Here is a 9,581-nt window from a genome sequence, read left to right as displayed (position 1 = left end):
GTTCAGGTGCATCTCGCGGGCAACAGTTTATTCCAGAATTTCGTACTGCAATGATTATGTAGGGCCCGCTGCCAACAGAGAACGTGAAGCCCCTTGGAAAGCAAGCATCCGAAAGTGCAGTCTTGAGCATTTGACTTAGGAGGCCGTGTCAACTTTGTGGATGGAGACTTTGGGATACTGTGTTTTATTTTCCCCAAGGATTGGCAAGTGATGGAGGATGTGGAAGGGAGGCATTAAGCTGAGATTGCAAGTTCTTGAACAGTGTTTATGTAATGCGCTTTTCCTCCTATATGAAGATGGGGCTGCTGGCCCATTTCTTAGCTAATTTTTCAAAAGACAAAGGAGGCTTAACTGATGGGTCGTCTTTCTAATCATTGGTCCGAGTGACGCCAACGCGGCGCCCTCACGAAGGCTGGTCGGGATTAGGAAGTCATTCAACAGCTAGTTACGGTGCCCTGAACTAAGAGTCAGACATCATCTTTGGTTCTGGAACAAGGAAATGTTAGTGGAGGCTAAACCTATTCATGGAAAGCATATAGGCCTTAGTTCTTCCCTAGGGTAAAAGGTGGGCAGGCAGCAAGGGATCTAGAAAAAGGTAACTAGGGGGCCCATCGTTTTATTCATTGAACAAATGCTTGTTAAGTGCTACTCTGAGTCAGGCAGTGCTCTAGATGCTGAGGTAGAGGGGAAAACCAGGTAGACAGGATGCCAGCTTTCATGGCATTTGCATTGGAGACAGATCATAAATAAATAAGCAAACATGTAAATAAATAAGTGCTATGAAGAATATAAAACAGGGTGATGTTATGGTGGGGGAGGGGTCAGGAAAATGAGAAGAGAAGGCCTCTGGGAGGACGTGACATTTGACCTAGGGAGCTAACCATGCAATCTTCAGAGGAGAAAGCTTTCCAGGGAGAGGGAACAAAAAGTACAAAGGCCCTGAGGCAGGGACAAGCTGACCTGTTAGAGGAACAGAAACACCTGTGCAGGTAGGTGGAGGGGCGTGGTAGAAGGAGAGTGGAAGGAAATGAAATTGGAAACAGGTGAGGCTACATCAGGGCGAATGTGTAGGCTATGGACAGAGCTTGGGTCTCGTTCTGATTGCAATGGGAAGCAGCTGGAGGGTCTAAAACATATTTTCTGTGTTCCCCAATCAGGACTCAGTTTGACAATAGGACAAAATACATTAAGTGTCCCAAACAAGGATCAATGAAAGGCTACCCAGAGATATTGAGCAGATGGAATCATCTGCTTATAGCTACCAATGATGTCTTAAGACTCATTATCAGATCCAAGGCATCCCATGAATTATTCACCCATGTGTTCTGCTCCATCCAGGTTCGGAATCTTTGGGAAGCTCCCCTCACCTGTGCATCCCTCTGGAGAGGAAGAGGAGGGGGAGAACGGCTCTCTCTGGGATCCAGCAGTCACATCCCCATCAGGAGCCCGAATGCCTGGCTCAGGTGTTGTCAACATGGAGTTCTGAAGTCCATGTGGCTCTTCACAGTGAATCAGGTGACATGTCTGTGAGAGAAATCACATCTTTATTACCAGTTTATTCACCATGAGGGCTGCAAGGGAGCTTTGGGTTTGACCACTCCTCCCCATCCCATGTAACAGATGGGGGGATCTGAAGCCACAGAGAGGTTAGTGATTTATCTAGGGTCACACAGCAAGTTAGGGGCAGCATCAGTGCAGAATCCATGCCTCCCAACTGCCAGTCTGCCACTCACTTCACCTCATCCAACACCCCTTTGCTGCACAATTTATGGTTTTCTCCTCCCACATAAGGCCTTCCTCCACCTCTGAGTCTCATCATTCTCATCTGGGAAATGGGCAGATAACAGCTTCCTCCTGGGATGGAATGTTGAATTGAGGAGTGAATGGCATACAAGATTGAAACATGGCTTGGAGCCTGTCAGAGAGTGCGAGGGGTGTAAGATATGAGAAGTATTTTATAGTTACCTCGGCAACCTGACAGGCAATGGGAGTGTCGGGAGACGCTGGCTCACCCCTGTGTTGGGTTTCAGGTGTTCAGGAAAATGCAGAGACGCCACAGCAGCAACACGGACAACATTCCACCTGAAAGGTAGGCATGCCCTGCTTTTGTTCTGTCTGAGTGCTCTGGGCTTCGGGTGGTGAGGGGTAACCCAAGAGGGGATGAATAAAAGCTACCTGTCAGAGTTAGGGTCACAGTGACGTCCTTATACTGAACACTCATTGCATAATAGCTTGCCCTTTTATGGTAATTCTCAAAACCTGTGTGGCGGGTGATCCACTTGACACATTGTAGCAATGATTGTACCCGTAGGATTTTAAGTTACAGAGGTATCTTAATGTGTTTGGGCTGCTAACAAAAATACCATTGACTGGGTAGCTTAAACAACAAACATTCATTCTGTATACTTCTGGAGGTTGGGAAGACCAAGGTCAGGGGCCCAGCATGTTCAGTGTCTGGTAAAGGCTCACTTTAGGTTTAGAGATGGCCGTTTTCTTGCTGTGTCCTCACATGTAAAGGGATTGAGGGGTCACTCGGGGGTTTGTTTTATAAGGGCACTAATCCCATTCATGAGGGCTCCACCTGCATGACCTAACCACCCCCCTCAGACCCCACCTCCCAGTACCATCACATGGGGGTCAGATTTCAACATGTGGCTCAACTAAGGGCCACATACTTCCCATGAGTAGGGACACAAACATTCACACCATAACACTGAGGAACACCACAGAGAGGACAATGACATTGAAAGATGATTTTTATTGCTGCCATTTCCCAAGAGGAGGGGACACACCACACCCCCCAGGGCCACGTGGGGAAGCACCAGCGTTGACCAGGAGGCAGAAAGGAACAAGAAAAAGCACAGGCCACAGGCTCTGTTGCGTTTTCCTCGGGAAAGACGAGGCAGGCCAGGGGAACAGCTTAGGCTTGGCTGGTCTGAGTGATGTCAGTGGGCTCCGGGGTATGGGGTGGTCTCTAGCTGTTTGGTATCTGGCCCTGGGTGATTTCGGGCAGGAGAAATATTGGCTGCACGTGTGAAAGTCAGAGCAGGTGGTTGTGGTTATGGGCCCTGGGTCACAGCAGAGATATAAACAGCTAGTTTAGCCGTGTGATTAGTGGGTGCCAAATAGACAAATACAGAATCTAAAAAAATCACATTTTAAATCACTGATGAGCGAGAATTTGTATCTATTTAAATCCAGGACAGTACACAGGTCGGGGCCTGTTCTCAGGTTGGGACAGTCTCCAGCCCAGAACCCTCTGAGCTAGCACGTCCATCCAAGGGGGAGGCCGCCAAACTTTTCCTCCCTCTCGCCCCCCAACATCTGTGCTTTGAGCACCACATTTTGGCTCCCTCCTCTCTGCGCAGATCCACTAATCCTCCTGAGTTGCCTCAAGCTCTAGCCCTTAAGTAGTTAAGTTGGAAGCTCAGCCTCTGTCCCTCTAAGGAATATCCCTTCCCGTTTAGGCTAAAATCTCGGCTGCATGCAGGGGAGAGGCCCAGAGAAGGGAGGCCAGCTATAAAAAGCCCCTTGGTGGGTTGAGCCTTCACTGGTTGTACTGGAGGCCCCCTGGGCCCAGTGAACTCAGAGTGCTGGAAACCTCCAGGGGGAGAGGAGGGCTTGCTAGGGCCCCGTGGGCAGCAGGGGGGAGAAAGTGGCCTCCTCGTGGGCCAACATGGGCAGCTGCCAGGCCTCCTGCTTTCTGAGCTGAGCTTCTTGAAGTGCAGAAAAAGCTCAAAGGCCCCTTGAGGTTCATAGCCATGGTGTTTGTTGTTGTTGTCATTATTAATATTATCACTATTGTTATCCAGAGCCCAAGGGAGGAGGACCACACATTTCCTGGGCTTTGGGAGCCAGCAGGGATGGCGGGGAGGGAAAGGATGGAGCCATCTTCAGTTCAGTCCCTTGCACCAGGTTTATAACACACCTCCAGGTCCAGTTTGTGAAGCCAGAGACACCAACCCTGAGACCTCTCCAGCCCTGCATGTCCCCGTGCTGGGTTTCACAGGTGTTCCATAGAGAAAAAGAATTCCATGGTCAAATTTTAAGTTTGGGAAACAGCAGGTTCCAGCAAAGTTAATTTTTTCCAATTGCAATTTTTTTCTCAGAGCCTTTAGTGTGCTCGTTCACTCATTCCTTCGAACACTATTTATAGGGCATGTTCTTTGTGCCAGGTGCATCGTGCTGGGTGGTAGAGATGCAGTCGTGGTCTTTGACGTCGTGGAGCAGGGCCCAGTCTAAAGCTTTAGGCTTGCAGCGCCGACTGCATGCTAGAATCACTGGGGGACTCTGAGGAGCTTGAGATGCTGGGGCCCACCCACAAAGGTTTTGAATCAGTGGGTCTCCAATGGGGTCAGGCACCTGTGTTTTTCAAAAGCTCCCCCCAAGTGGTTATTGTGTGTGGCCAGGGTTGAGAGCACAGGTACCCAGGGGAAGATAAGGAATAAAGGACAACTGGGATCAGTCCTGTGCAGGTGACATCAGGATGCAGTGAGAACAAGGAGCAGGGGGCTGTCTTGTCTGCGAGGCAGGGGAGTCTCCAGGAGGAGAGATTGTAGCTGGAATCTGATGAACGAGTGTACGTTGAGTAGGTGCCATGGGGCTGGGGTGTGGAGACATCGTGGTGACAGTGGCAGCCTACGGTCAAAGCCTTTGAGTGGTGAGAAAGGGCACACAATGAGATTGGGGTTCAGGGCCAAATAATCCAGGGGGTGTGATAATTTTATCTCTGGGCCTCAGTTTCTTTATCAGTAAGATGGGAATATTTGCACCTATCTGTAGGGTTTATCTGAGACTGCTGGAAGGAGTACAGCATGGGAAGCCCTTGGAGGGCTTTGAGTGGGCTAGTGACGTAATTGAGTGCAGGCAGCCCTCCGTATTCCTAGAGATTGGTTCCAGAACCCCCACCTTCAGACACTCAAATGTGCAGATGCTCGAGTCCCTTATATAAAATGTCCAGTACCGTCGGCCCTCCGTATCTGTGGGTTTTGATCCACGACCCAAGGTTGGTTGAGTCCTGGATACAAAGGCCTGACTATATATATGTGTTTTAAAAAATATATCCTGGTCTCCAAGCAGATAATAGATTATACGGGATCAAGTGTGAAAGTAGTGTCAAACCTCCCCGGAAGCTGCCCTCCTACTGCCATTTTGTGACTGGATGATATGTAGCACACATTTATTGAGCACCTACTGTGTGCCCTGAGTTGTGGGCTCCAGAGGGTGAATGAAGCTCAGCCCTTGCTTTCAGTAAGCATGTGATGTCTTTGGAGTCCCCTGGGGGTCTGCAGAGGTGCCTGCAGGGTGAGAGAAGTAGGGAAGGCTCTTTGCCCTTCCTCCTCCTCCCCAACCCGTGCACATTGAGCGGATCAGCTCCACCTGTATCTGTAGTGTAGGCTGAGTTTCCATGTAGTGATTCCATCTGAAAAGAGGATGAGACCAGGGGAAGAAGGATGGCATCCAGAACTCTGAAACATGGTGTTCATGGCAAACTGCACCCAGTTCTGGGCTCTCCACTCCCAGAGGGGTAACTCCGGGCTCTCTGCTCCTCCAGCAGTGGCCATGAAAGAGCCACAGAATCCTTTGCTGATTGCAGCCCAAGAGATCCTTGCTTGGAACTAGAAAAAGCAGTTTGGCCCTGGAGGTCTTCCATACGAACTAGAGATAATAGTTCCCTTGTATTGAGCGCCTGTTACTGCAAAGGGTATTTTACTGTGATCCCCCTCCCCAGGAATGGAATTTATGCCCATTTTCGAGGTGAGAAAACTGAGTGCAGAGAGGTAAGGCCCCTAGAAAGGGCAGAGTTGGGCTTAAATGTGGGCCTGTCTTCTTCCCATAGCTTCTGCTTCTCACCAAGTGCCAGCCGTGACCGAGGCTGGCCCCTCTGGGGAACTGGGAGTCCTTGAACTTGAAGATTCCAGAGCCAGGGGTCCTTGGGTTTCCAAGGTTATTCCAGAATTATAGAATTCCATGCTCCCTTTTTAATGAAGTACAGTGGTTAGGAAAGCCGGCTCTAGAGCTAGTCTGCCTGGGTTCAAATCCCCCCTGCTCCATCTCTTGCCAGCTCTGCAACTCTGGACAAGTTACCTTCTCTCTGTGTGCCTCAGTTTCTTTATCCAGAAAGCAAAGATATTAGTAGGACCTGAGATATTAGTAGGACCTAATTCCAGTTTGATAAGAGGAGTTGGTGAGTTAATAAACACAAAACACTCAGAAAATTATCTGACACATAGTACGTTTTCCATAAAGGTTACGACTCTATTGCTATTATTAGTTGCATTAGTTTGCTAGGGCTGCCATGACAAGGTGCCACAGACTGGGGACTTAAACAACACAAATTTCCTCTCTCGAAGTTCTAGAGGCTAGAAGTCCAAGATCAAGGTGTCCGCAGGGTTGGTTCCTTGAGGGCTCTCTCCTTGGCTAGTAGGTGGCCGTCTTCCTTGGTCTCTAATGGCCTTCCTGTACCTGTCTGTGGCCTGACCTCGTGTTATAAGGACGCCAGTGCTACTGGATTAGAGCCCTGTGGGGACCCTATCTCTAGATAAGCTCACGTTCTGAGGTCCTGGGGGTTAGGGCTTTGGGAACAAAACACTTGGGCCCATAACGTTATTGACATTATTTGTCCCTCCTCCTTCACTGGGGTCCTGTCTTTGCAGCCACCTGACTTGGTGGGTTTCTCTTCCCGCGTCACCCAGAAACCGCAGCCAGGCGCTGGGCTCCGAGACGGGTGTGGATGAAGGCGGCGTCTTCGAGAGTCTGAAGGCAGAAGCCGCGTCCCCGCCCGCGCTCTTCTCCGGCCTAACCGGCAGCCTTCCCGCCAGCGCCTTCCCGTCCAGCCTGGTGCTGGGGTCCTCGGCCGGCGGCGGGGACCTGTTCATCCCGATGCCCGCGTCCAGGGAGGAAGGCGGCGGCCGGGGCGAGGGGGCCGCCTACCACCACCGCCCGCCCCACCACCACTTCCACCACGGCGCCCACCGCGGGGGCTCCCTGCTGCAGCACGTGGGCGGCGACCACCGCGGCCACGCCGAGGAGGGGGGCGACGAGCAGCCGGGGACGCCGGCCCCGGCCCTGTCCGAGCTGAAGGCCGTCATCTGCTGGCTCCAGAAGGGACTCCCCTTCATCCTGATCCTGCTGGCCAAAGTGTGCTTCCAGCATAAGCTCGGTGAGTCCCTGGGGACGGGGTGTCCTAGCCTAGGGCTTCACACATGGGGCCCCTGCGGTGTGGGGGGCAGGGGTGGGAGGGAGTCCTCATCTGAAACACAGGGGAAGGCAGCAGAGGCCGTCCTGGTGCAAAGGGCTTCGGAGTATGGGATTCTGAGTCAGACCTGGGTTCCAATCCTGGCCAACTAAGCTGTGTGACTTTGGGCAAGTCACTTGGCTTCTCTGAGCCTGTTTTCTCGTCTGTCCAGTGGGAGCTGTGAAAGAAACTTCCTCAGCTGGTTGGCTGATGTGTAAGAATTAAGAGCTCAGACTGCTTGGGTCTCAACCCCAGCTCTGTCCCTTCCCAGCTGTGTGACACTGGATACATTATCTAACCTCTCTGTGCCTCAGTTCCACCATCTGTCAAATGGGGGTTATGACAGTATATACTTCATGGGATCACAGTGACATTACATTTGAGTTACTATGTGTAAAGCACTTAGGGCAGGGCCTGGCCAACAGAAAACGCTGTGCAAGTGTAGGTTGCTGTTTTTATTCTATTCGTTATTAACACACATTAAAATACTTAACGTAGAGCCTGGCATGTAGCAAGTGCTCAATAAATACTACCTATTGTTGTTACTATTGGGGAGTAAGATAATGATTCATAAAGTGCTTGGCCTAGTACCTGACACATATTTAACATTCAATTAATGGTCTCTGATCCACTGTTATTACTTTTGTTAACTAGTTCATGTTGTTGCTGTGCCCTGGAGGGCTTATAGGCTATTGTTTTAGTCCTACAGTAGGAATGATGGTGAGAATTAGCTCAATGGCCTGCTACTTCCCACAAGAAAATATCTCTAGGAGATTAGCTGAGCCTTTATTTCTTATTTTCTTCTCTCTGGCAAGTTCCAGCCGACTCAGATTGCTCTACCTTCCTCGCTGGTATGCTACCATATCAGCCCCTCCCTCTCTGTTTCTAGAAGCAGAAGCCATCCTGTTCCCCTCACCCTGAATTCTGGCAAACTCACAGTGAAGCTTTATTCTTGAGTGTGGTCATTTTTGTTTTCAGTTGGCAGGGGTTTTTTTTTTTTCGGTTTTTAATCAAAGAGGATACTAGAAAAAAAAGTAGGGTGGGGTTATTAGTTCTTATTTTATATGTTTTCAGTAAAACACATTTTTTACAAAGTAGATCTGGGAAAATATGTAGAATACACAGCTATCGAAAGAGCAAGTGAACTTCAAGCACATCACGTGAAAACAGAATTCTGTCTACAAGTAACAAAAAGCAGGACTTAAAAATCATTATTCAGGGAGAATTCCAAGATCGTTGCTTGGCAAATAGTGGCAATTTAATGACTTGTGGAATAAAATTCAGTTCTGTTCTCCCATCTGCCTGGGTCATGTTTGCCTGTTTAGCTGGGATTTTTTTTTCCCCTTTAACATTAAACTTTAATTCCTTATGGTGTCGTAGTCTTTTTCTATGCGTGCTTTTATTACAAAATAACACACCTCCGATTCTTTTTGAAAGTAGAAATAATAAGAGGTACCATTTGCCAACGGCTAGAGATTATATTCTGTAAGCATTACCCTTCCATGGGGTAAGTACTGTTATTGCTCTGTCCATTTTACAGATGAGGAAACAGGCTCAGCAAGGTTCAGGGACTCGCCCAAGCCTACACAGAGAGGAGGTGGCAGAGCCGAGTTTTGAACCTTACCACACTGCACAGCTCATGCTCCAAACCTGGTGCTATAAAGTCTCCCCACAGGGGCCTAAATCCTATCCCTACATCAGAATGGCCCAGGTTCACAGTCACTTACATGGCAGCCCAAATCCCCCAGAAGTAGGATTTTTCTCTCTCTCCTGTCAGCTCCAGGGGGACCAGGGATGTGTCTTTTTCCAGCGTTGCTCAGGGTCCTGGGCTGGGCCTGAGGGATGAGTCTAAGTGGGTGACGTCAGGCCTTCCTCTGTCCCACAGGCATTGCCGTGTGCATCGGGATGGCCAGCACCTTCGCCTACGCCAACTCCACGCTCCGAGAACAGGTCTCTCTGAAGGTGAGTCACCTGGCAGACTGGTCTCCTGTGGCTGCTGCAACAAGCGACCACAAACGTAGTGGCTTTAAACAGCACACATTTGTTATGTGACAGTTCTGCAGATCGTAAGTCTGAGGTGGGTCTGTCCAGGCTAAGATTAAGGTGTGGGCAGGGCTGCGTTCCTCCTGGGAGCTCAGGGGAGAGTCTCTGTCCTTGCCTTTTTCAGGGTCTAGAGGTCGCCCGCATTCTTTGGCTCAGGGTCCCTTCTTCCTTCATCAAGCCAGCAACATTGTGTCCCTGTGACCATCCTGCCACAGTCACAGCTCCCCCATACTCTCCTGCCGCCTCCTCCCACTTTTAGGGTCCCTTGTGATTACACTGGGTCCAGCTGGTCAACCCAGGA

General features: G+C 49.9%; 1 protein-coding gene across 1 annotated transcript in view; it reads left to right on the top strand.

Annotated features, from left to right (window-relative positions):
* The first annotated feature begins 1,034 nt into the window (after nt 1-1,034).
* Nucleotides 1,035-9,581, top strand: part of RNFT2 (ring finger protein, transmembrane 2) — a 44,196-nt gene continuing 35,649 nt past the window's right edge. The window contains exons 1-4 of the mRNA XM_045534743.1: nt 1,035-1,515; nt 2,031-2,089; nt 6,696-7,162; nt 9,123-9,199. Of these exons, the coding sequence (XP_045390699.1) occupies nt 1,210-1,515; nt 2,031-2,089; nt 6,696-7,162; nt 9,123-9,199 (909 nt within the window). The 5' untranslated portion in view covers nt 1,035-1,209. The remainder of the gene's footprint in view (nt 1,516-2,030; nt 2,090-6,695; nt 7,163-9,122; nt 9,200-9,581) is intronic.

This window comes from Lemur catta, chromosome 21 (genome assembly GCF_020740605.2).
Source record: "Lemur catta isolate mLemCat1 chromosome 21, mLemCat1.pri, whole genome shotgun sequence".
NCBI classification, from domain to species: domain Eukaryota; kingdom Metazoa; phylum Chordata; class Mammalia; order Primates; family Lemuridae; genus Lemur; species Lemur catta.
The sequence above is the reverse complement of the archived record's forward strand: the minus strand, read 5'-3'. Positions and strand labels throughout refer to the sequence as shown.